This window comes from Thalassophryne amazonica, chromosome 14 (genome assembly GCF_902500255.1).
Source record: "Thalassophryne amazonica chromosome 14, fThaAma1.1, whole genome shotgun sequence".
NCBI lineage: Eukaryota > Metazoa > Chordata > Actinopteri > Batrachoidiformes > Batrachoididae > Thalassophryne > Thalassophryne amazonica.
The window spans coordinates 16,414,488-16,442,382 of record NC_047116.1 but is presented as its reverse complement, the minus strand read 5'-3'; the positions used below and the strand labels follow the sequence as shown (position 1 = coordinate 16,442,382).

At 43.5% G+C, this 27,895-nt stretch overlaps 1 protein-coding gene across 1 annotated transcript; it reads left to right on the top strand.

Annotated features, from left to right (window-relative positions):
* The first annotated feature begins 7,001 nt into the window (after positions 1-7,001).
* Positions 7,002-27,250, top strand: rnaseh2b (ribonuclease H2, subunit B). The gene is made up of 11 exons (XM_034186961.1): positions 7,002-7,211; positions 9,123-9,188; positions 10,029-10,136; positions 21,214-21,290; positions 23,878-23,992; positions 24,081-24,145; positions 24,249-24,354; positions 26,177-26,258; positions 26,354-26,399; positions 26,653-26,730; positions 27,065-27,250. Exons 1-11 carry the CDS (start codon positions 7,148-7,150, stop codon positions 27,173-27,175), a joined length of 918 nt encoding a protein of 305 aa, XP_034042852.1. The 5' UTR covers positions 7,002-7,147; the 3' UTR covers positions 27,176-27,250.
* Positions 27,251-27,895: the final 645 nt, after the last annotated feature.

Sequence of the window (27,895 nt, the reverse complement as noted above, 5' to 3'; positions counted from 1 at the left end):
GATGGGAATTGTTTTTTAGTGGCACAAATAATTTGTGTGGCATCTTATTGTTTTGTAAATAGTTGAACAAAAATACCTGAAGCATTTCCTGCATTTTATTGTAAATGTATATAACTTTGTTGTTTGCTACATTCAGTGGTGGGCACAGTTTAGCTAATCTGATAACAGATAATTATCAAAGCTAATGTTTTTGCTAGCAGATTAGCTTTTCAGATAAATTTTAAAGCCATCATCGGACCAATTATCTTCGGATAAATTTAGTTCTGATAACTTTCAGTCCAATAGCATTTTTTTGCTGGTAAAGTGAGCAAAGTTTAATGGTCAAAACATTTGTAAACCCTAAAATCAAACATTTTAGTCCATCTGTTGTATGTTTGTAGCAGACTGGCTGCCTTTCGCTTGCTGGTGACATCATCATTAAGCGCAAAACATTACTGGCCGGTCGACGCAGAGAGCATTGTGGGTAGTGTAGTTCAGGTTCACTTTGGACGTTACAGTGAGTGAGTCTGCTTGACACAAAAACAAAACGGACTAATTTTAACATTATTTTATTTTATTTCTTTGTGGCTGTAATTAATCGCCAAGACTCGGTGGGGGAGAGGAGCTCTCACTGAGCAGCTGTGTGTACAGAGGGACTTTTCTTCATGTTTAGACACTGTTTTGGATTTTTTTTAAAAAAAGGATGCTTTATGTGGATTATTTATTCAGATGAATCCCACTGAAACTAACAGGTAAGAATTTATATTTACTATGTGTATTTTACTTTGCCAATCAATGCATTAATGGATGTTGCTTAAGCCACATGGTTAAAAGCGTGTGAAAAAAGCATCAGCTTTTTAGTTCGTAAATAAGGTATATCTAATACTGAGATAAACTGTGACTTCTAATACTGTGTTTTACTGCTTTTGAAAGATGATGACAGTGTTTGTGGTTTTATTTTTTATTAATTCCTTTTTCATGCGTTCTTATCTGTTTGTGATCCTTGAATTTACCAGGAACAGCGAAAAGTGAAACTGGTTTATCAGAAGCCGACAGTGTAATCTGAAGTGACTGCGTCCGAACCAGTACTAAAAGCTATCGGTTATCTGTAATAAAGATTTATTTATTTTTTAGCAGTTTTTCATTTTGCGTCATAAAAGACAACTTTTTAGTTATCAGATTAATGGTTATCGAAGCTAACTTTTTGGTTAGCTGTGCCCACCACTGGCTAGATTTGTACATGTTTTTGAAATTTACAATTTATATTTGCATTCTGTTAAAAAACAAAGGTTTGTTAAACATGTTTCTGGTTTTCACAGTAAAAAAACAAAACCTTTTTTCTATTCGGGTTTTTTGTTTTTGTGTGAATTTAGGTTCACCGTGTTAATGCAGTATGTCAGAATGAAAGAAAAACTTGTAAAGTTACACAGATGAGGTTGTGCTGGAAAAAATGAACCCAAACAAGGCAAAGTAAACAGATTTTTAAAGCAGACCTGCATTGAAATAAATGTGGTCAGATCTCAGAAAGAAATAGCTGATATGTATTTATAAGACCCTTATGAATGCAGTAAAGTAAATCCGCAAACCCAAATTTGTAGTTCAGTGGAGAAATCTTTGTTTAAAAATGACAAATTTCCAGCTAAAATTTGGCCCTCCGCGAAAACTGTTTGTACATCCGGGACATTGCCATGACGCAAGGGAGAAGACAGAGCACTAGCGCCTTCAGTCCAATCCGGCGCGTTGAGTGAATGCAATACTAGCTATTTCTCAGTTGAAATTGATTTTATCTGTTAGTAATGTTACTGTTATACACATCCTGGTTTCAACATCCAAAAGTAAGCTGCAATGAATGTGAGATACAGCTCTGCATGCTCAGATCAGCGGCATCGACAGCGGGCGACGTTCTTCCCCGACTTGCTCTCACTGCCTCCGATGTGCTTACCGAGTTTGCGGGCTCGGTAAACGCCGCAGCGGGCCACTCACACTGCCCCCGTGTCTGCTGTGCAGAGCTGCGGCCAACTCCGGCACCACCTCCCTGTCTACTGAATGGAGGTGCGCCCAACTTGGCAACAAGTCCAGAGACTACGCTCGCTGTTTTGATGCGGAGCGCTCCTGCAGCCCAAAAGGATAGACTTCTTGCGTAAAAATCTGCAGCACCACACGGTCTCGGTAACCGCAGCTGCAGAGCTCTGTGGCTACTGAGAGAGGTTTGTATCTTTTTAATGACTTGGATTCTTTGTGGGTCCTGCATCCGTACCCCGCAACGGTAACACCGGAGGCAGTGTGAACGCTGCACCAGCCCGCTCACTAGCGCAGCATGCGAGCGGGTTGTCGCGGTAACCCCGACCCCAGCCCTGCCCTGTGAGAAAATATTGGCTTGCATGGAGTGCCTCTGTCCGTTCACTCATACTGCAGCTGCATTGATTATGCAGATCCTACTTACATTGCAAAAAGTCCTGAAAATATTTTTATGCAGTCCACAAACATTCAGTCTTAGAGCAAGATAATATAAAACTCACTAATAATTGTTTTTTACAGGGAAATATGATTGAATATAGATCTAGTCTAAAGGCAAAACAATCATAAACAACCTCGAAACATCGGTAGGCTAAAGACAGTAGATTTTCAATGCGACACCACTCAATCAAATGGGCGTATGGAAAAAATCCCAAAAAATAATTTTCAGGCAAAAATAAAAGAAATGTATGAGGTACGAGGACAAGTTGGGACAAGCCTATCTCGGCTTTCAGAGCTTACCAGTCGAGAGAGTATAAGAGAAATTGTGGAGAGCTGGACATGTCCCAACTTGTCCTCTAACACTCCGAAACGGAGGTGTTCCTTTGTCTCGCTTCATCAGCGAATCAGTCATGACGCGCAAAGCCTCCGTGCGGCTTTCCATGACAAAGTCTCTTGTTAAAAGTGAAATCTGCCGGAAAATGGCTGATGTCCAGCTCTTGTGATAACTAGAGAAATTGCACACGATGGTCCCGGCTCCACACAGCCATCCGTTTAGAAATGATGTGGTCGTTTCTGCCTCTTGATGGCAGCTCGGAGTGCGGCGCGCCCTGCGCCATTGTGGGGCATCCTTAAAGATGTAGTAACACTCTTTATTCTCTGTGAAGCCCGTAAAATTTTCACCGAAAGCCAGATAAATTTTTCGAATGGTTTCCAGCTGCCTGTCTCTAACAGTTTCTGAAAAAATTCTGATGGAAAAAAAGCCCAAATCATTCCGCCATTTCCTCGCAATGAAACAACGACGAGAGGGGTGGACCAGTGCTCACTCAAAGCCTGCCCACAGGCGAATGACGCAACCGACAGGCGTGGAAAAACTCACGCATGCGCACAAAGGTTCAAGCTTGGCTGACGTAAAAACATATGAATCAAATCCATATATTTTTTGCATAAAATAAAAAGGTTGGATACTTTTCTCACAGACCTCGTATACTCACCAAATGTACCGCAAGACAATATGAAGTTTTAACAAAAGTCGATCCTTCCGTATAAGACAATAAAAAGGTGCTTTTGTAAGAGATGCAAACTGACGTAAATCCACAAATTCCAGTTGGCGCACGCAATGCATGCTGGGATAGTGTCTTCTCTCAGATGTCTCGGCAACATCCTGGATGTGATGACAGTTTTGCAGAGGGCCACATTTTAGCTGTAAATTTGTCATTTTTTAAACGAAGATTTCTCCGTTGAATGACAGATCTGAGCTTGCAGATTTACTTTACGACATTCAGAAGGATCTTATGTGTAAATATAAGTCATTTTTTGGTCCAAAGATCTGACTGCATTTATTTCATTGCAGGTCTACTTTAAGGTAAATTATGAAGGTAAAACCAAAAGTAGTAAAAAAAAAAAAAAAAAACCAAAAAAAAAAACAAAAACGAAAAACAGCCAATTATACCATGGGCCCCAGAGGGTTAAGCTTTTTGCTGGCAAGTTGTAACATAGCCATTTAATTTTTGCCGCAGCTCGGGGGGGTTAAACCCCCTAACACTCCCCCTCCCCTTAGATCCGCTAACGTTCACTGAAGTGTCTAAGCCTCTGCACAGGTGCTAGTGTGTGCTTGCACTTGCTGCCAAAGAATGCAGGAAGTGTTGGCATTGGTCAATACTGGACAGAAACATACATTAATTTATACATAGGCTGAACATTGTTTCGATATAACAAAACTGTCACATGTGCAACTAACTGGACACGTCTATTTCCACCAGACCACTACTGGCAGTAAATCCGGACTGCGGCACTGTGCAGGTTACTATTGCAATGTGAATGCAACCACAAGGGCGTTGATAAAGTGCCACAATCTGATGCCTTTAGGATGAGGCCTGAGTGTTTGGACACGTTGGTGGAAATATGAAATTTCAGCCAACAATTACAGAATAAAAAAAAAATGGTTTAAATTAGAAAACCTGCAACCTGAGATTAGACTTAACAAATTTAGGCCACATTAGAGGCTCACGTTTCCCCTCAGCAGCGTGCCGCTCCCCACAGGGGCGCCGAATGGTGGTGCTTCAGAGCTCAGTCATCCGCTGCACAAACCCTTCCTTTCCTCATTAGCAAAACAAGCTAATTACAAACTACCAAATGACTGTGGTGTGAGAGTCAGTGGAAAAAACAACAGACTAAAGCTGCACAAACACATCAGAGGGACTCCTGGACGCTGAAACAATCTGACGACAAAGTCAGAGTCATCGAACCCTTCAATGAGAAGGAACATGCACACACACAGAGAGGGAGAGCATGCACGGAGGGACAAATAAGTGACTCACTGAAGACCAACTGGGACACATTGTCATATCCTGCATGAGACAACCACGGCGTGCATGATGGGAGAGAAAAACAGAGAGAGACAGAGAGAGCGAGAGATACCCTCCTCTTATTGAAGGACAGATGGGTTTTCCAATCTGTTGAGTCCCTGCGTGCCAAAAGACAACTGGTCACCATCATCCTGCACCTCATAGCACAACCACCATACTTTAAAATAATAATCATAAACTGCTGTGAAAACAAATTTCATGAGGAAAACCGCATAGTAGAGAATGCATCAGTCGCATACATGTGAGAATCTGAACAACAATCATTAATAATAAAAATTAACTGCTCTTTCAATGTTCAGCAATGAAGTGCTTAAAGGTGTAGTCCCTTTTAATTATTATTATTATTTTTTTTTTACCATTTATGTTCTAAATATAACGCAATGCTAAAATATCCTCGGCCGTATGATCACGTAATCATTGAATGAGTGTGTAGAAAGAATGTGACCTTTTGACCCCTTAGAATAGGTCAAAGTTAGCCATCTTTGAACTTGTGCAAGGTCTGTGTCCCAGGAATGCTGTCTGTGAATATGAAGACCCTGTCAGTAATAGGGCTGGACTTATGCTGATCACAGAAAGATGGATGGACAGACAGACAGACAGATGGGCGAATGGATGGACACATCTTCGCAATACCCGATGGCCATATTTTGGCCTTGGGTAAAAATTATTTTCTTTGTCACTATCATAAATTTATTCTTTAGTATTCAAATAAAGGATTTAGACTCTTTGATCAAAAGGTGATGTGGAAAAATCTACTAATCAAAGTTCTTGAAATAGAGCAATATCTCCACCTGGTGGACATTTATAATTAATGCAAGAACAGTATAGTTTTGCCAGGAGTTGCAGCAATTTATGATTGTGATGGTTTCTGTAATGACAGCATACATGATGTGGGCAGCTTTTATAACCCTCTAATGGAAAATATGTTCAGCGTCAGCATCAAAGAGCTGACAAAATGCAGTATACTTTCAAATGTTACTAAAAGTTAAAACTTAACAAAAAAATTAAATAAAAACAAAACAACACAAAAGTGTAACATTAGAAGCAGAAACAAAGCAATGGGCTCAGTTAGTAAACATAAGTAACCAGAGAATCTATTATGGAACTTATTTCACCCCAAGGTTTTGCTGGATATCTGCTGGACAGGGGATGCAAAACTCACACAGGTCTACTATCTTCTCAATGTGTCATTGAGGAGACTTAACATTTTATCATAGCTTTATTAGTCTCTATATCCATGTTCTTTTCCAAGTGGGAAGGCACAGATTGAGTTCCCAGATTCTATGAAAGCAACATAAAACTTCAATATTCATGTAGTCTGCACAACAACAACAACAATAATAACAAATTTGGTCAAATGAGATACAACACAGGGGAAATTTGTGAGTTTATAACATGGTCTGCCAGAATGCAATCCACACCCACACCAGATAATTTTATTAGTTTTTAATGCATCAAACTGATAAAACTGCATGCATAATTCAATGCTAGATCAGCACCCAACCAGGATTATAACCAAACTCTGATAATCTCCAATATATTTAAATTAGGTTTCTTTGCTTTATTTATTAATTTATCTTCGAAATAAACAGCGAAATTATTGTTGCGTTGCCCCGAGTAGCAAAAACAAAACAAAACAAAAAAACACACGCACTGAGCGACCTCTAGTGTTCATACGTCAAAAGTGCACCTGGAGATGACGTCATCTCAGAAAAAAAGAGTGAAAAAAATCGTATCAAAATGCGCTCCAACATTATCTTGACTTATATCAGACTCTTTACACTCAAATAACGATCGCTGTAACGTAAAAAAGCTCGTTTTACTACATGCTGCATACTGAAGAAAGATATAATGACGGCGCAAATGTAAAAATACAAGAATGCAGGAAGTTCCGAGAGAGGCGCCAAAGAGTCTTTATGCGTGATTAAAATAGTTCACTCAATTTAAAAAGCCGATCGAAGCATGTTGAAGGAGGGTAACAAAAGTTGATCACGGATTTTAGTGTGATTACTTGTATACATGTACTTTTGCAGTTAGTCTTGATTCCCAACTCTGTAAAACATGAAGACGTCTCTCTTACCTTTCCTTCTGCAGTTCGCCGAGTATTTGGACATTCCACCCGTCCACCCTCCAGTTCACTTGTGGGCGGTAATGTACCAATAAGCAAGAAGGACAGTTAGAGGAAGGAAGTAGGTCAGAGTGAGTTCTCTTGTTTCCTTTTGGTTCAGAGTCACTGGAGGCGCGTTTTCTGAGCTGCGCTCTGTTATGTCTCGCACTGAAAAGTAGTATTTCACTCTTTTTCGTTCCAAAAGTATAATAATTTTTCAACAGCGTAATTTTAAAGCATGGCTACTAAGAAGAAACGCGCACCTAATGGTGAAAATGACAGTTGGGTTGCCATGGTTGCAGGTAGGTTAGCTCATCATGGCTTAAAATGTAAGATAATTAGCATGTATCTTGTTCTGGATTCTCTTCCTTCGAAATAAGGACTTATACATGCATGTTTTTTTTACATACTGCGCATGATAAGTGTACAGTCACTTACCAAAGTTTCTTCCTTGATGTCACCTCGGATTATGTAGCGCCCTCTAGAGGTGAAAGAAGACAATTTAATCCCAAGTACCAAGTTTGGTTTTGATGCATCAAGTGCTGATGATATATAAACTCACTTACTATTTGGCGGCTTCGCCACTGATTTATCCTAATTCATTGTGACGGATAAAGACTTTTAAAAATCCAGAAGACTCATAGATAGAATTGTGAGGTTTGGTCTGAAGAACAACTGGGGCCAATTTTTGTGAATTTTCCAAATGTTTGGGTTTTGAAAAATTGTTCATACTGTTTTAACAGCATGATGGAATATCTAATAGGGCTGGCTGCAGTGAACTTGGCTTGATCCAAGGATTCCAGTGGTACATCTGATTAAAAAAAATAAAGTATTTCTCAAAACATGCATGCATATCCACACACCTCCAAATTTGAGCTATTGGTGGGCGAGATCACCAGACGTGCAGATAGAAAACTTGGTGAAAAGAATAACAGGACTGTCCCCATTACATTTGCTAAATTTCACAAATTTTTCCGTACTGTCACAGTGTTACAAATAGGTATGGGGTTTGATGAAATTTGGGACCATAGCAGCTTGTCTGAGACTGAGTCTTTACACCCAAAGCGATCAAAGGGAATAATGTAATTATTAACCATCAGATGACAAGATAAAACCTCTTAAATAATTCTAAAGTCAGTTTGAAGTAGAAATGAGGCTGTTTTAAGCAGAAACAAGGCAATAATCGGTGAGTAGCTACTGATGCTTTGAAATGACAGCGGCACAGTGAAGGCAGTAGCAGCAGCTCATCTGGCTGCTGCGCTCTGATCACTTCCTCCATCTGTTATTATGAAATAATGCTGAATTTATGTAGAAATGAGTGTGGTACAAAAGCTTCAGATACCTGTCGCCGAGATAGAGGATGAATGGAGTGCAGTTTTAAGCAGAAACGAGGTGATAATCGGTGAACCGCGGCTGATGCACAGAAATGACATATGCGCAGTGAAGGCAGGGCGGACTGTTTTTTAGGGGGGACTGTTCGGTGGGCGACACAGGTTCTCCATTCCCATCCCCAAGTTATTAAACCTGAAGGATGCTTTCACTGATGTATGGACCTTGCGGTGGAATGATTAGCTAGATCCATGATATGATACATATCTCAATGCACCTATTGCAATTTGATACATATCTCTGTCCATAATTACATCACTGTTCACACTACGTATGTAGAAAGTAATCTGTAGTCAATGTTTATTTTCAATTAAACAAATTATTCTGAAGTATAAATCATAATCCTTGATGTTATCTGTTACTTGTTTGCATATTTTATAAATCATTTATGATTCTTGTGCAAGAGATCATTATTTCTTCTATGCAGTAGTTACAATGGCATCATGAGACTCATTAAAGACGATACGATTCGATACAGGCCCCATGATACGCTATCCTTCCAGCCTTACAAGGAGCACGTGTTTATTTTTCTCATCCTGTGCCTGGCTGGGAACAAAAAACAAAAACTTGATTGATCATTTGAGACATGCTACAGTGAGACAAGGACAGATAAGCAGTACTGCTGAAAACCTGCTGTTGAATGAAGTGAAATCTAAAGAACAGTACAAATGATGTTGCTAAGTGAAACTTTAAAATCGATATTGGCCGGTTTTGCAGGTACAATCCATGAACAAGTTCCAAAAGACTCATCTTTTACTTCATGAGAAATAAGTAGTGGTCATATTTTAAGAATGATTTTTGACATTTGTTTTTGGTGTCCACAGACTCCGTCATTGACACACAGAACAGCGGTGACCCAACTTTTGTCAGATTAAAGAATCCATCGACAGGTCTGAGTTTTAGTATTTTATATACACATAGTTTAAGTATGAAAATGAAAAGATATGTTGCTGCTTTCAGGGACTTTTTCAGATAATTAAAATTCTTTAAGTCTTTCCCATATTAAAAACAAGACTGTTGATAGAGGAAACAAAAAAAAAAAAAAGTACAAGGTGTTTCAAACAATTTAATACAATTTGAGATGTAAATATCTGAGTAACTATACAGTTTAGCCAAATTAAACAAAACAGTCTTAATGTTCAGCACAGTAAGATTTATTCACCCAAATCTGAATGAGGAATTAATTCAAAGGTATGTGGATTTCATGAACGATTTCACAAGTTTTCAGTATGCGCACCGCCTGTGATATAGCACACCTTCCTCTTTGAACTTTTTGTGCCGTGCCCAAACTTGCGTTGCAGTTGGTGCATTGTTAGTGAGTTCTTTCACAAATGCATGCTGCACAGTCTTGTTTGACTGTGTTTGAGCATACTCTAACACACAAAACGCTTTTTCTTTTCCATAATCATAAAACATTAAACATAGAATTTTGAGTTGTTTTTACACATGCTATTAAAATTTGAGATAATTTTAACAAAAATTGGTCAAGTTATTAGATTACAAAATGCTATCATCTATCAGTTTTTCTGAAACACCCTGTGTTGTCATGTTCCTACCAAAAGTTACACAATGTTGATGTGTAAAATAAAATAAAAAGTCTATTTTACCTAACAGACAAAGTGAATGTTGTTCAACTGTCGACCTTGTGTTTTTATGCTGGCACAGTTCTCTATATTGGGATTTTTGTAGATGTGGTAGTGAAAGTGACTGTTCCTCATCTTGTCTTGCAGACACAGCTTCCCTGTACATGCTGGGTAAAGGTGACCTACAGCTGTATGAGGTCAAAGCGTTTGAAGAAGAATTTCACTCTTGGTTTATTGGTCAGACCGTACAAAGAGGTGTGTCTTCAGATCACAACTGCTCAAATCAGAGCTGTAGTGTCAGACATGAAAGTTTTCTGGTCATTCCCGGCCAAACTAATATAATTCTCTGAGAAAAGGATATGTCTGAAACTAAGTGGGGGTTTGTTTGACCAAGCGACAGACGACCCAACCTGAAATTCAGCCAGTTCAATTTCTAAAGCTGGTCAGGACTGTAATGTTCGGTATGCGTGTAGAATAAAAGGTCTCCCCAACACGCTAAAAGGTCATTTCCTTTCTGTCATGGAATTTTGGGCTTTGTTAAAAATCTGGAGTCATTGTGTCATGTTGGCTAAGCTAATCTTGTAGCTGTCCGCTTCAACATCTAGACATTGTGATAATAAAATTTGAAGCAATGTTGACAAATGTTGCAGTATCCAATGCAGTTTTCACTATTATAAATTTAACAGCAAACAGACACCGGTTTCTTGATAAGTTAGCATGTCGTTAGCGACACGTTATTTGAACTTTAATGCTGATAAGGAAACCTGGACAGGAGTGTCGCAGCACAACGACAAAGCAAAAAAAAAAAAGAAAAGAAAAAGTAACAGTGCTGCATTGAAAATGTTATTTAAGCAAAACTGCAAACATATTAGTATCAAAATATACTTATAACAAAGTACTAATTTTGTAGATTGGCCCGTTTCAGTATTATATATTATTTTATTGGGTTATATTTCTGATATTACTCTTTATTTTCATATGATGTTATACCATGTGAATAAATCTAATAATGCTATTTATATACTGTTTCATATTTATCTCTTTTGGTATAATTTCTGACTTTCTGTTGATCCGAAACCAGACTGGATTTGACTGTTAGCGTGCACCAGAATGCATCTCAGTGCATGTAGAATTTCAACATTTTGCTGGGGTTCCCTTTAACCCCCTTCACTGGCTTCATGCCTTCATCCACTTTGTGGCCATCCCTTCGGTCTCACCAACTCACCATAAAAAAAGTGTGTGTTTTTTTTCCTCAACTCACTTTCATCACTGTAGTGCCTTGATGGCAGCCTTTGACCTGAAGGTATCCATCTTTATCCAGGCCTTGGCCTTGAGGGTCTGAGCCTTCATTACAACACAAGCTCAAACATTAAGGCGTCTTCACGGCAAACACCTCTGGCTCGGGCTGCAGAGTGTGAGGAAAATATCTAATATCCCATTGCTATGGCAGACAAGGCCATATGGCAAAGAATTGTTCAGGAGATCACGGCCGCAAGATGATGGTGATGAGTCAGGGTTTGCACTGACGCCGTCCTGAAAACCATCAAGACTGGAGGCAAGATATAAAATGTACCATGCCCATGGGATGCACATTCCGGGAGTGAGGTCCTGCACATTGAAAAATAAACTGTATAATGACATTTAAACTGTATAATTACTGCAGAAAGATTGCAGTTGTGGTAGATAGACTGTCAGACGGTTTGAAAACACTCCAATTTGACTGCTGTAGTGTATATATTTTCACTAAGACCAGCGGTGTACCACAGAAAAAGCATATATTAAGAAACACAAGCCGATGATTTTTGTTTTATGTGTAAAATGAATTATTATCAATAACACTCACTAAATGTTAAGAAAAAAAAATCTGTCACACATGAAATAGTTAAGTGTTCACAAAGCACCTAATGTGCAAGCTTTTATACTCCTCAAAGCGCTGTATGTAAACTATTAGATTGTGTGGAAATTAGGGGCGTCAGGCTACACAAAAGTCACGGTTCGGTTCATATTTGTGTTTAGATGTCACGGTTTAGTCCAAGTTTGGTTCAGTATCTTTAATCTGAACAGGACAGAGCTGCTGTCAGACCCATTAGCACTGAGAGACAAAATGCAAATGTAAACTCTCTTTTTTCATTAAATGTGTATGAATTGATTACATCTCTTGTCATTTGCATTGGGATGATTTTACTGTGCGGCACGTGTTTTGTTTTTTGTCCGATGTGGAGCCAGACTCCCTTCACTATTTTGTCCGCTTTAAGTTTGTTTTACTTTTGCACAAATGATGGCATCTCATAAAACCTCACTCTATACCGATTTGAAAGCATTCATCCGGGGACAATGATTCAATACAAATACATGTCAATTCACTTTCAGGTTCATTTTTTGGAAGAATAAAGGTAAATTAACCAATTATGTTTATGGTTTCAACGTTTCTGTTTGGAATAATCAGTTCACTCGCTTTAACTGCCTGGTTCGCTGTTTCCTCTTGTCACCTCAGAAACAGACAGCAGACTCGGGTGTGGCCACACCCGTCGCACTGAGGGTCTGACCACGCCTCCTGCACAGAGCATGGAACTAGAGTGACAGTCTGTGGAAATGAGATGAGATGTCAGTGACTTACGGAAACAAATTGTCCGTGTGTATTGTACCATGTATTCTGCGTGCAGTTCTGTGAACCGAACTGTTGCGTGTATTCCGTACGGTTCAGTACAAATACGAGGTCTGTCCATAAAGTATCGTACCTTTTTATTTTTTTCAAAAACTATATGGATTTCATTCATATGTTTTTACGTCAGACATGCTTGAACCCTCGTGCGCATGCGTGAGTTTTTCCACGCCTGTCGGTGACGTCATTCGCCTGTGAGCACGCCTTGTGGAAGGAGTGGTCCCGCCCCCTCGTCGGATTTTCATTGTCTGGAAATGGCAGAATGAAAAGGACTTTTTTTCCATCAGAATTTTTTCAGAAGCTGTTAGAGACTGGCACCTGGAAACCATTCGAAAAATTTATCTGGCTTTCAGTGAAAATTTTACGGGCTTCACAGAGAATAAGGACTTTAACTACAGGTTTAAGGACCCCTTTAAAGGACAGTCGGTGCGCCGCGCTGCGAGCTGCGACGATGCGGCACAAACCACTGGATCATTTCTAAGCTGATGGCTCTGTGGATACGAGACCGTCGTGTGCTCTTTCTCTGGTTATCACAAGACCTGGACATCAGCCATTTTCCGGCAGATTTCACTTTTAACAAGAGATTTTGTCATGGAAAGCCACGCGGAGGCTTCCCGCGTCACGACCGATTCGCTGATGAAGCGAGACAAAGGAACACCTCCGTTTCGGAGTGTTAGAGGACAAGTTGGGACATGTCCAGCTCTCCATAAGTTCTTTTATACTCGCTCGACTGGTAAGCACTGAAAGCCGAGATAGACATGTCCCAACTTGTCCTCTAACACTCCGAAACGGAGGTGTTCCTTTGTCTCGCTTCATCAGCGAATCGGTCGTGACGCGCGAAGCCTCCGCGCGGCTTTCCGTGACAAAATCTCTTGTTAAAAGTGAAATCTGCCGGAAAATGGCTGATGTCCAGGTCTTGTGATAACCCGAGAAAGAGCACATGACGGTCTCGTATCCACAGAGCCATCAGCTTAGAAATGATCCAGTGGTTTGTGCTGCATCGTCGCAGCTCGCAGCGCGGCGCACCGACTGTCCTTTAAAGTGGTCCTTAAACCTGTAGTTAAAGTCCTTATTCTCTGTGAAGCCCGTAAAATTTTCACTGAAAGCCAGATAAATTTTTCGAATGGTTTCCAGGTGCCAGTCTCTAACAGCTTCTGAAAAAATTCTGATGGAAAAAAAGTCCTTTTCATTCCGCCATTTCCAGACAATGAAAATCCGACGAGGGGGCGGGACCACTCCTTCCACAAGGCGTGCTCACAGGCGAATGACGTCACCGACAGGCGTGGAAAAACTCACGCATGCGCACGAGGGTTCAAGCATGTCTGACGTAAAAACATATGAATGAAATCCATATAGTTTTTGAAAAAAATAAAAAGGTATGATACTTTACGGACAGACCTCGTACACCCCTAGTGGAAATACATTATTTAAAAAAATTACGTCAAACAAAACTTTAAAACATAAGTGTGTCTTTAATCGTGAAGAAACTTGTTTTTTAAAATAAAGCATCAAAACAACATAGAAAGTATTTGTGTAAGGGAAATCCACACTGCTATAATAAAATTGTATGATCTGACATGAACTGTACTGCATGCCCTGTGGCAGAGGGGGTTTAGACCGGTTTGAACAGGTCTGATCTTGAATTGTCACATAACCACACGGCAGGTGTGTGGCCTTCAGTCTTTCTACCAGTGAATTGCTACACGCGTAGCCTTGAGAGATTGGCACATAACCACACCGCAGGTGTGTGGCCTTGAGAAATTTTACTCAGCAACTGTGTTCTACAATGCAGGGGTGGTGGCCAAGTGGTTAGTGTGCTTGATTTCAGTGTGTAAAGTTCTTGGTTCAAGCCCCTGCCACATTTCGCCATGTAATGTGGAGTTGCGTCAGGAAGGGCATCCGGTGTAAAACTTGTTGTTGTGTGGGCCGCCAGAAGAGGAGGTACTGCTGGCTCACCACCAGAGGGCGCCCTGCCTGAAGTGCGGGCTTTAGGCACGAGAGGGCGCTGCCGCCACGGACACAGCCGGGGGTGACAGCTGTCACTCATTATCTCTTGACAGCTGTCACCCATCCATGCTTCATCATCTCACTCCATAAAACCCGGATGTCATCTCCACCTCATTGTCGAGATATCGTCGAACCGTTAAGGTAACGTTCTCAGCCTTGATCTTTGTCATATTAACTTTGTTTAGTGAACTCGTTTTTGCAGCTGTTTTCCTGCGGAGTGTTATCTGGGGATTGGCGTGACCGGCGACAGCTTCGCTTTACTTCCCCACCAGATAAGTACTGAGGCAGGAGCTGCACGAGTGTGTGTTAGAGGTGGAGGTGGACTCTCCATCGTTGTTGTTACTGGGTGTGCACACACCCATATCTTATTGTCTCTGCTCCCTGCCAGCAGTACCAGATCCGACCTTCGAAGACGGTGGCCACCTGGGGACTCGGGACTTGGCGGCTCCAGTATTCTCCGGGTTCGGTGGCGGAGGAAATCGTGTGGTTCCGGTTCATCTCAGGACAGACGTCTTCTATCCTTGAGCCTACCCACACGTCACCCTTGTGATTGACTGTTTGCAAAATTTCACATTCCTCTGTGTTGTGGTTGTGCTCATTCACAACAGTAAAGTGTTCATATTCGACTCTTTCATTGTCCGTTCATTTACGCCCCCTGTTGTGGGTCCGTGTCACTACACTTCCCCAACAGGATATCTCGGCCAGCGTCATGGATCCCGAGGGGCGTCACCCATCTGTTGGACAGCCAATGGAAGAGCAGGGTGCACAGGCGTCTGCAGGAGGCGTGCTCAGTGAGTTGCAGAAAATCCTCACCGCCTTTACCGCTCGGCTGGATTTGATGACAGAGCAAAACGTCATCCTTAATCGCAGGATGGAGGCTCTCACCGCACAGGTGGAAGCGTGCGATCAGAGCGCTGCTGCGGCTCCTCCTCCTGCTGACCCGGTGCCGGATATAAACGTTCCACTGGTCATTCAACGAACCCCCCCCACCATCCCCTGAAGCATACATAAGTCCCCCAGAGCCGTACGGGGGTTGTGTGGAGACGTGCGCGGACTTTCTGATGCAGTGTTCGCTCGTCTTTGCACAACGACCCGTGATGTACGCGTCTGACGCCAGCAGGGTGGCTTATGTAATTAACTTGCTTCGTGGTGAGGCACGCGCTTGGGCTACAGTGCTTTGGGAGCAAAACTCACGGCTCCTTACCACTTACACTGGGTTTGTGAGGGAGTTCAGAACAGTGTTTGATCACCCTAACAGAGGAGAGACTGCTTCAACAGTGCTGCTGTCAATGCGACAGGGGCACCGGAGCGCAGCCGAATATGCAGTCGACATCCGCATTGCGGCTGCGAGGTCCGGCTGGAATAACGTTGCGCTCCACGCCGCCTTCATAAACGGACTGTCGTCGGTCCTGAAGGAGCACCTGGTAGCTAAGGAAGAACCGCGGGATTTAGATGGGCTTATCGATCTCGTTATACGGTTAGACAATCGGTTGGAGGAACGCCGTCGGGAGCGAGACGAAGGACCTGGCCGGGCACGCGCCGTCCCTCTCCCTTCCGGGTTCGAAAAGGTTCTGCCCTCCCCACGCTCCACAGCCTCAATGCTCCGTGTGGCTACAGCTCCCCCTGCTGACGAAGCTATGGACACGAGCAGGGCCACATTTAGACCACCTATCAGACAGCGGAGGCTGGCCCGCGGGGAGTGTTTTATCTGCAGTTCAAATGAGCACATGCAGAGAGACTGCCCCAAGCGGTTACACACCAACGCCCGCCCCTAGAAACTGGGCTAAGGGTGGGCCAAGACATTCACGTGGGACATACACATATTTCCACACGACTCCCAGTTACAATTCTAAGCGGGGATTTAACCCTTCAAGCCCCAGCACTGGTGGACACGGGGTCACAAGGGAATCTGCTGGACAGCAGATGGGCAAGGGAGGTAGGGTTCCCTCTGGTGGCGCTCCCTTCGCCATTGCAGGTGCGGGCACTAGATGGCACCCTTCTCCCTTTAATCACACACAAGACACAACCAGTAACTCTGGTGGTGTCTGGAAATCATCGGGAGGAGATCGAGTTTTTTGTGACTCCTTCTACCTCCCGAGTGATTTTGGGCTTCCCGTGGATGTTGAAACACAATCCCCGGATTGATTGGCCGTCTGGGGTGGTGGTTCAGTGGAGCGAAACCTGCCATCGGGTGTGTTTAGGATCCTCGGTTCCTCCCGGTTTACATGCTAAGGAGGAGGTCAAAGTCCCTCCTAATCTGACGGCGGTGCCGGTTGAGTACCACGATCTTGCTGACGTCTTCAGCAAGGATCTGGCACTCATCCTTCCCCCGCACCGTCCGTACGATTGTGCCATTGATTTGATTCCAGGCGTTGACTTCCCGTCCAGCAGGCTGTACAACCTCTCACGACCTGAGCGCGAATCAATGGAGACCTACATCCGGGACTCATTAGCTGCCGGGCTGATCCGGAACTCCACCTCCCCGATGGGTGCAGGTTTCTTTTTTGTGGGCAAGAAAGATGGCGGACTCCGTCCATGCATTGATTACAGGGGGCTGAACGAGATTACGGTTCGCAACCGATACCCGTTGCCGTTGTTAGATTCCGTGTTCACCCCCCTGCATGGAGCCAAAATCTTTACTAAGCTGGATCTTAGGAATGCGTATCACCTGGTTCGGACGAGTGGAAGACGGCATTTAACACCCCGATAGGTCACTTTGAGTACCTGGTCATGCCGTTCGGCCTCACCAACGCCCCCACGACGTTCCAAGCCTTGGTTAACGACGTCTTGCGGGACTTCCTGCACCGATTCGTCTTCGTATATCTGAACGATATTCTCATCTTTTCTCCGGATTCCGAGACTCATGTCCAGCATGTACATCAGGTCCTGCAACGGTTGTTGGAGAACCGGTTGTTTGTGAAGTGCGAGTTTCACCGCACTTCTTTGTCCTTCCTGGGGTTTATCATCTCCTCTAACTCCGTCGCCCCTGATCCGGCCAAGGTTGCGGCGGTGAGAGATTGGTCCCAACCAACAAGCCGTAGGAAGCTGCAACAGTTCCTCGGCTTCGCTAATTTCTATAGGAGGTTCATTAAGGGCTACAGTCAGGTAGTTAGCCCCCTGACAGCCCTGACCTCTCCAAAAGTCCCCTTCACCTGGTCGGATCGGTGTGAAGCCGCGTTCAAGGAGTTGAAACGACAGTTCTCTACTGCGCCAGTTTTGGTGCAGCCCGACCCTAGCCGCCAGTTTGTGGTTGAAGTGGACGCCTCTGACTCAGGGATAGGAGCCGTGCTATCCCAGAGCGGAGAGACCGATAAGGTTCTTCACCTGTGTGCCTACTTTTCTCGCAGGTTGACCCCGGCTGTACGGAACTATGACGTCGGCAATCGAGAACTCCTTGCGGTGAAAGAGGCTCTTGAGGAGTGGAGACACCTGTTGGAGGGAGCGTCTGTGCCGTTCACGGTTTTCACTGACCATCGGAACCTGGAGTATATCAGGACCGCCAAGCGGCTGAACCCCAGGCAAGCCCGCTGGTCACTGTTCTTCGGGCGTTTTGACTTCCGGATCACCTATCACCCCGGGACCAAGAACCAGAGATCGGATGCCTTGTCCCGGGTACACGAAGACGAGGTCAAAACTGCGCTGTCGGATCCACCGGAGCCCATCCTTCCAGAGTCCACTATCGTGGCCACCCTCACCTGGGACATGGAGAAGACCGTCCGGGAGGCCCTGGCACGGAGCCCGGACCCGGGAACTGGACCAAAGGACAGACTATACGTCCCACCAGAGGCCAGGGCTGCGGTCCTAGACTTCTGTCACGGTTCCAAGCTCTCCTGTCATCCGGGGGTGCGAAGGACCGTGGCAGTTGTCCGGCAGCGCTTCTGGTGGGAGTCTATGGAGGCCGACGTCCAGGAGTACATCCAGGCCTGCACCACCTGCGCCAGGGGCAAGGCTGACCACAGGAAGTCCCAAGGACTGCTCCAACTGCTTCCTGTGCCTCATCGCCCCTGGTCCCACATCGGCCTGGATTTTGTCACAGGCCTCCCACCGTCCCAGGGCAACACCAACATCCTCACGATAGTGGACTGCTTCTCCAAGGCGGCCCACTTCGTGGCCCTCCCGAAGCTCCCTACGGCCCAGGAGACAGCGGACCTCCTGGTCCACCACGTCGTCCGTCTGCATGGGATACCTACTGACGTCGCGGATCGTGGTCCCCAGTTTTCCTCTTAAGTCTGGAGGAGTTTCTGCAGGGAACTCGGGGCCACCGTGAGCCTCTCGTCCGGGTACCACCCACAGATGAACGGACAGGCAGAACGTGCCAACCAGGAGTTGGAACAGACCCTCTGCTGTGTGACATCCGCGCACCCGACGGCCTGGAGCAACCACCTGGCCCGGATCAAGTATGCACATAACAGCCAGGTGTCTTCTGCCACCGGCCTCTCCCCGTTTGAGGTGTGTTTGGGGTACCAGCCCCCATTATTTCCTGTGGTTGAGGGAGAGGTCGGTGTGCCCTCGGTCCGGGCCCACCTTCGGAGGTGCCATCGGGTGTGGCGCACCGCCCGTTCTGCCTTGTTGAAGGCCCAGACGAGGGCCAAGACCCATGCAGACCGCCGGCAGTCCCCAGCCCCTGCATACCAGCCCGGGCAGGAGGTGTGGCTATTGACGAAGGACATCCCGCTTCAGGTGGAATCACCGAAACTGATGGACAGGTTCATCGGACCCTTCAGAATCCTCAAGGTCCTCAGCCCTGCCGCAGTGAAGCTCCAACTCCCAGCTTCACTGCGGATCCACCCGGTATTCCACATCTCCAGGATCAAACCACACCACACCTCACCCCTCTGTGCTCCCGGTCCGGCGCCACCTCCTGCCCGGATCATTGACGGGAAGCCGGCCTGGACAGTGCGCCAGCTCCTGGACGTCCGTCGAATGGGCCGGGGGTTCCAATATCTGGTGGACTGGGAGGGGTATGGACCCGAAGAACGCTCCTGGGTGAAGAGGAGCTTCATCCTGGATCCGGCCCTCCTGGCCGATTTCTACCGTCGACACCCCGATAAACCTGGTCGAGCGCCAAGAGGCGCCCGTTGAGGGGGGGGTCCTGTTTTGTGGGCCGCCAGAAGAGGAGGTACTGCTGGCCCACCACCAGAGGGCGCCCTGCCTGAAGTGCGGGCTTCAGGCACGAGAGGGCGCTGCCGCCACGGACACAGCCGGGGGTGACAGCTGTCACTCATTATCTCTTGACAGCTGTCACCCATCCATGCTTCATCATCTCACTCCATAAAACCCAGACGTCATCTCCACCTCATTGCCGAGATATCGTCGAACCGTTAAGGTAACGTTCTCAGCCTTGATCTTTGTCATATTAACTTTGTTTAGTGAACTCGTTTTTGCAGCTGTTTTCCTGTGGAGTGTTATCTGGGGATTGGCGTGACCGGTGACAGCTTCGCTTTACTTCCCCACCAGATAAGTACTGAGACAGGAGCTGCACGAGTGTGTGTTAGAGGTGGAGGTGGACTCTCCATCGTTGTTGTTACTGGGTGTGCACACACCCATATCTTATTGTCTCTGCTCCCTGCCAGCAGTACCAGATCCGACCTTCGAAGACGGTGGCCACCTGGGGACTTGGGACTTGGCGGCTCCAGTATTCTCCGGGTTCGGTGGCGGAGGAAATCTTGTGGTTCCGGTTCATCTCAGGACAGACATCTTCTATCCTCGAGCCTGCCCACACGTCACCCTTGTGATTGAGTGTTTGCAAAATTTCACATTCCTCTGTGTTGTGGTTGTGCTCATTCACAACAGTAAAGTGTTCATATTTGACTCTTTCATTGTCCGTTCATTTACGCCCCCTGTTGTGGGTCCGTGTCACTACACTTCCCCAACACTTGTGCCAATTCAAGCAGATCCACCTAGAATCTGCTGTGGCGATCCCGAGTGAAAATAAGGGTGCAGCTGAAGGGACTTTCTTTAACTGTGTTCCACAGTGCTTAGAGGCTGTTAGTCATGGCCCCAGAATAGTATAAAAGATGAGCACACATTGTCATACGTTTAGAGCACACTAAAGTTCAGAGAATTTTTTCTTGGTTTGAACTCGGTTCTCCTTGTTGCCAGTGTCGCGGACCGAACGTGCCCTTTAAAAATTGGTCCGCCTTGCCTTTACTGCGCATGTGTCATTTCGGCACATCAGCAGTGATTTTTCTGCTTAAAACTGTACTCCAGTACTCATCTATCTCAGCTTTTGTACAACAATCAGTTCCACATAAATTCAGCATTATTTCATAATAAAAGACTGGGGAGTGATCGGAGCGCAACAGCAGCACATCTGAGTCTGACTGTCTGAGTCTGACTCTCTACACCCAAAGCGATCAAAGGGAATAGTGTGAGGTTCTCCATCTTTTGCATTCTGAGAAACCAACATTTCTGGAGAACGTGTAAAGTTTTGACTCAGTGGGTGCAATGTTGAGAAATGTTGGTTTCTCAGAATGCAAAAGATAGAGAACCACGCCCTACTTTTCCTGGGTCAGGCTCAGAACTTCTCAAATACCCCTCGTGTATGGAATGTCTTATTTCAGCGTATGTCATCATAATATTGAAAGTGATTTTTTTTTTTTTATTTCTTTGTAGGTTAAACCTTGTTCCTGTCTTTCTGATTGTCCTTCTTTTCTTGAACAGATGGAAAGCTTCTCTTTATAACGCAGATGGATCCACTCTATCTTATTTTGCCTTATTTGGTCAAATCTGGTAAAGAGGTAAGAAACTGATGTTTTTATGCAGGTCAGTGCAGCTTCTCTGCAACTCCAGCAACTTTGCTATGAGTAGGCTTGGGTATCGAAAACCAGTTCTTTTCAAGAATCGTTAAGAAATGATTTGATTCACTGACATCACTAGCCTTTTTGCTTAACGATTCCCTTATCAATCCTTCAGACGGCCATTGTTTTTGAGGGTATTTATTCGGAAAATGATCATTTGTATACGTTGATTGCAGACCCTGCAGCGGGTCTGCACTTCTGAAGCAGCTCTGCTTGAAGCTTGAACCAACTAAGCATTGCTCCGATCCGCTGCTTCGTTAGTTCTCTGCTTCGCTGCTTTTCAGAAGCGGAAAGTCCGCTTCTTTATGGCCCAGTCACACGGCACACGACGATTCCTGAACGAAGGGGAAAAAGTAAAAAAGTCACAATTCGTTGAGAAAAGGTGGACGAAAGAGCTTTATCACCGAACAGTCTGCGAAGCAAGAGCGCAAAAGGGACGAAAGAGGAAATTAACAAAACCGAAGCTCACGACCTCGACGAAATGCACCTGCAGCCACAGCTGGAGCAGTGTGTGTCTGCATCTCTGAGTTCCAGGACTCGGCGCTGGGACGGCGCTCATAGCGCCGAGTCCTGGAGAAACTTCAAACAGAAGCTCTGGAGATCTGTGTGCATGTCGGTGGACCACCTGCTCTGGTTCCTCGTCCAGAACAAAAGAGGAATCATCTCCATAATTATCAGAATCCACACTGTCTGTTGACACGCTGCACGCCCAGTCTTCCTCCTAAAAAAAAAGTGTGCTGTGGTCACTGCTGTATCACTGTATGACGTTACTAAGCCATATATATTTATTTATAACAGAAAACTGTCAAAAGGGAGAATAAATATAAATATAAGTGTAAAGATGATTGAATATATCAGAGCAGTAAATTAATCAGCGCGCATTGACTCACGTGCAGTTATTCCACCAGATGATCACTGATCCACAATGTGATTTCTGCCTTCCAGAACAGCTCTATATAATCATTTTGATTCATCTACCTGTTGCCACATGTACAGAAGGACTGGATTATCATTCCTACACTCATATTGTTACATTTAATACAAAATAATAAGCGAACGCAGCAGCTGCTCCTGCCGCTAATGCTGCATTGAAGTACCATCGGAAATTACACAAATGTTTTGTTGTTTCAAATTCAACAGTTGCTTGTGGCAAAATAATTAATTATATCCACACAAAAGATTCATTCTGGCCTATGTAAGGTGCCTGAGCCCATTGAAGCTGCCCACACACGCAGATAAAAAAAAAATCCAAGCAAGCAGGCTGAGTTTGCCCTGTAATTTCCGACGGTACATGAAGCAGCAGCAGCCTCCGCGCTCACAAACCGGCTTCTGCAACGTTCAGCTGCTCCAACAAAGTCAAATTAAACAATAACGTGAGAAAAACTAAACAAACGATTAAAAAACCGTCAAGAACGACAGTAAAACGAGACAGACGAATTGAGGTTTTCGTTGCCCTTCGTTCAAATTTTTCAACAGTTTAAAAATCCTGACGTAGCGCCAGCTGCAGGAACGAGGCTGCGTGAAAGTTAAATGATGTCGACAGTCAACGAAAGTCCAGATTTCTTGTTTCATCAGGGCTTCGTCACCCTTTGTTAAGTGCCGTGTGACTGGCCCTTAACCCCTCTCAAAGCCATTTAAAGATGTCAGTCATGAGTCAGTTTTGTGTGGCTTAAAGTCACTAATTGGGAAATTTGCCTTGTTGCTGGCAAGAAACGAGAATCGTCCTCTGTTCCGTTCACACCGCGCCGCCCTCTGCCGAGACCGGTTGGAATTAACTTCAAAGCAAATCACCATTTAAATCAAATGACACCTCTTTCCAAACGTTGTAATACAGACAACAAACCAAAACGGGGTTTTTTTTCTCCCAAAATAAGACGTCCTGCGTTCTTTATGAATTACATCCTGACGTTCAACTCAGCCAGATGCAAGAATTCAGCTTGGAGGTATGGCGTTACATTTGTGCCATTAATATCTGAAAGGAAATGCATTTGACAAAATCTAGGATCTAGGATCCACCATGCACACCATTTATTTATGTCCAGAGATCAAGGATCCAGGATCAAGGATCCATTGACCAATCCCATATTGATTTACTCAATATGGGATTGACTCAATAAACATAGAAAACCTGTAAAGCCTACTTTTAGTACACAGAAAATTCAGGAGGTATTGATAAGGGAATCGATAAGAATCGGATCGATAAGCGGAATTGATAATGGCATCGATATCGATAAAATCTTATCAGTACCCATCCCTAGCTATGAGTCACACAAAATTTAGATTAATTTGAATTAATAATTTGAAATATACATTGAGGTGCAGTATTGGGATGTTATTGTAAACTATGTTTCTGCTTAAAAGACTTTTAAAACAAAGGTGTATCCATACATGAAACCATGACATGAGGAAAGCAGATTATTTTTCTTTTATTTTTTGCATTATTTCACCTGAGCAGTTGACAAGCTGATATTTTCCATCTCATGTAGTCTGTATATCTCAGTTTTAACTGATCTCATCTGTTGCTCAGGGGAAGTTTCAGCCTGTCAGTCAGCTGCTTATGGATGAGGAATTTCCAGCTTGTTCAAGGCTGCTTAGCTGCACGAGTTCGTCAGCGTCACTGCACCATGTTACAGATGAAAAAGGTTATAAAGATTCCTGTCCAAGCTGATATCACTGAAGTTAAAGGTTACAGATCTGCTTTAATAAAATGTTGTGTCTGTTTCATTCCAGAGGTGGGAAGCCTGAAGTTTCATCGATACAGCCAAGAGAAGACGATGAACTGGTTAAAGAAAAAGGTACCGAGCTTGTACGCTTTGAACAGTCGTGGACTGTTGTGGGTTAAAATTGCAACTTTTTGTGTCTGTGGAGTTTATCTGGTTTTGCAACATGTTACTGTAGGTGGACCGGACAGTCGTTGCCCTTAAGAAGAGAAATATCTCTGTGGGGGGAGGTGTCAAATCATCGACATACATCAGAGTGAAGTCTGAGTCACACTGCAGTGAGGGTACGTCACCGTTAGCAGCTTCAGCTTTTTACTGATTATTTTTTGTATTTAAGCAGTCAGATTCGGGTTTGTGGTTTTTAAGAAACTGATGAATTAAAGGGGATTGCTGTATTTTGAAGAGGAAATGTCACAGATTTGTTTTGCTATTTTTATTTATTTATTTTTATTTTTCAGTAAATGCACAGAATTCCTGCACATTTACTGCTCTTCTCTTATTTGTAGTTCGCTTTGTTTCATAAATATCCAGTGTTGAGCAGTTGAAATAATTTCATGGATGTAGTTCTTCAGCACAAAAAACAATTGAAGTCTTACTATCTTAAGTTATTTCAAATGGTTGAGTAGGTTATTATATATTTGTTGAAATTAATTATAGAATTTATATACACCCCCCCCCCCCCAATCCATTGTTAGTTATGCTGTCAAGTAACAAAATAAAGAAACTGTTGGAGAATAATAAAAAAAGAAATACCATCCCAATTTTTCAGAAGCTGAGCTGATGTCTTTTGATGTCTAGTATTGTGTGATCTAATGTCAGAAAATTACATTTTTTTAATTTATTGTAACAAACAGAACAATCAACAAACTCGCTCACAGTTGAAAATTCAGAGAATATCAGATTTTGCTTTGAAAAATAATTAGAAAATAGATTATTTTCTATTGTTTGACCACTTCATTATGGAAACAATAATTACTGGTTTAACCCTTTTATTTCGGTGAATATTTAAATTAGGAGTAGATTTGTTGACCACTGGGTGGTGCTGTTTGCTTGTTACTCTGCCGTCACAAAACGTTGAAACAATATTTCTCAACTTTTCAGTTTTAATATTTAAATCCCTTAAACTTGAACTACATGATCCATGAGGTAAATTGGGATTTTCATTTTGGTAACTGATTGTTCAAAATAGCTGAGAGACTTTTTCTTTTCAAGGGGTGGCTTAATGCTTATATAAGCATTTTTTAAAGTGTGATTTAAAGTCAGATTTTTTAAATTGTTCTTGAAAGGAAGAAAATGAGACTTTCAGTTGCCTGATGTATAATGTAAATAAAGGAATTCCAATTTAAAGAATGAAGAAGGCTGACTTGAGGGTAATTCTCCTGTAACTGAATTATAATCGGAGTACATTTTTAATAGTAAGGTTAAATATAGAAAGATTTTGTTGTCATTGTAATTCAATCACTGTAGAATTGCCCATGTATTACATCATTTTCCCACATAAAGATTTCCAGAGAGGGGATCCATCTACCAGGAAGCAAACCATAGTCAAACATTAACATTAAAAATTAATTGAAACTGTGCAGAAGAATGTCAGGGTTTTTTTTTCTTTACATTGCCTGCAAAATATGCAAGCTTATGTTTTAGGCAGCACGTTGGCCTTTTGTGGATCAGATTGACATAATCAGACAGCTGTCCAGGATTGATCAGCTGTCTTGGTTTCTTAAGAAATAATATATCAGAATTCCCAAGATTTATGTTGAGAAACTTTTAACAAGATGTCATGCTATTAAGAATGGTTGGTACTGGTTGACTTTGCAAAAAGTCAGGGGCTTTAGGTTGCTGGGTCCTGGTTTTGGCATCCAGAAGTACCACCTTTGGACATGGTCCTCTAATACCAGTGGTGTTGCCAAGGAGATTGATCATGTTCTCGTAGGAAAACGCTGGAGAACTCTGCAGAACTGTAGGGTCTGTAGAAGTGCCCTGTTTTTACATTCTGACTACAGCCATCTGACCAAAATGAGTTAGTTTGCATTTATTTCTCAATATATTTTAAATACTGTACATAACAGTTTCAGTATGTTAATAATTCTCCTCTCCGTGACACAGAGGATTACTTGCGCTACGCCCATGGCCTGATATCGGAGTACATCAGTGACGACCTGAGCAAAGCTCTGCTCACACACCTGCAGTATGTTCACTCAGTTCAAAAATGACGATGATAAAGTTAAAAGTGCTGCTATGTGATTAATAACGGGGCGTCGCCGCTGTCATCGCACCCCACAGGTTACCAGAGCTCACCAGCCCAAAGGAGGCGGAGCCCCCTTCAAAGGTACGTCGGCTTCCCTCTTCTGCTCTCAGCTGCTGCACGCTCTTCCCACTCCTGCAAGCTCCTCCCACTCCTGAATGCTGTCAGAACCCCAGTGCACATGTTGTTTCATCCAGCTCGCTGTGCATGTGTCTGTCCTCGCACCCATCCTCCCTGTTTGTGTGTGTGTGCGCTGGTTTTCATTTGGGGTGTTGTTCTTTGCTAGGAGTTTTGATGTTTTCTCATGGAAAGCATTTCTTACTTCCTCATTTGGCAGAAGCGGAAAATTTCCGACCAGCCCGTGGAGGCCGGAGAGGACTACAGCAAATTCAACAGTGCAGACTTTGCACGGAAAGTGAGTGAATACGGAGCAGTCTGCCTGAAAAGACCAAACATTGACTGGATTCATTTAATCAGAATTATAGCTCACTTTATATAGCCTAAGTCTCTGATTGGCTATGAAGCTGTTTCCTTTGGAGAGCGTTAGCGGGTGTTGACTGTGGGCCACGTCCTCCTTTATCTCCTTGTAGACTGCAGAGGATCCTAATGAGTCAAAGGGCCTCACCTTGGGGAAGCTTTTTCTTGCTCATTCTAAAGCCAAGTTTACGATGCAGGATAAATTCTCCACCGTCTTTGTGCAAGGTTGTCCAGTTATACATTTTTTTTTTTTATCCTCTTTCTTATTCCAGCCGCCCAAAAAGATGACTGCTGCTCAGAAAACCCTGGCCAAGGTGGACAAATCTGGCATGAAGCCCATGTCATCCTTCTTCAACCCCAAGGTCAAAGCAGAAAAGAAGTGAACAATGTCGCTGGATTGTATTTTAGATGAGTGCGTATGTGATAATTTTGTAATAAAGACAACAAAATATGTTTCATAATCATTTTAACACATAAATGAGTTAATATAGCTGCTTGCTGTGCGTGAGCAAGATGGAACGTGGGTCAGACTAGTCTGGATACAGTGACAATATCAATTATTGCGGACTTTGCAAAAATGCAACGTTGACAACGTCACTAATCTACTAATGTAAGCAACAGGTTGGTCATCATTGGCGGTTTCCCACAGCAGCCTATATTCAAGGTTCTTGAAATGCAGCAATATCTCCACCTGGTGGACATATAAAATTAATGCTGGAGCAATAGTTTCACCAAGAGCGCTAGTATATAAAAGTGCAAATATATCACAGACAAAAGTAAATGATTAGTTACAAGTAATGCAGTGGCATTTCTAATATTCCTGTTTCAACAGTGAGGACACTGTGATTGTAGTTACAACCCCTGACAAAAATTATGGAATCACCGGCCTCGGAGGATGTTCATTCAGTTGTTTTGTTTTGTAGAAAAAAAGCAGATCACAGACATGACACAAAACTAAAGTCATTTCAAATGCCAACTTTCTGGCTTTAAGAAATACTATAAGAAATCAGGAAAAAAAATTGTGGCAGTCAGTAACGGTTACTTTTTTAGACCAAGCAGAGGGAAAAAATATGGAATCACTCAATTCTGAGGAACAATTATGG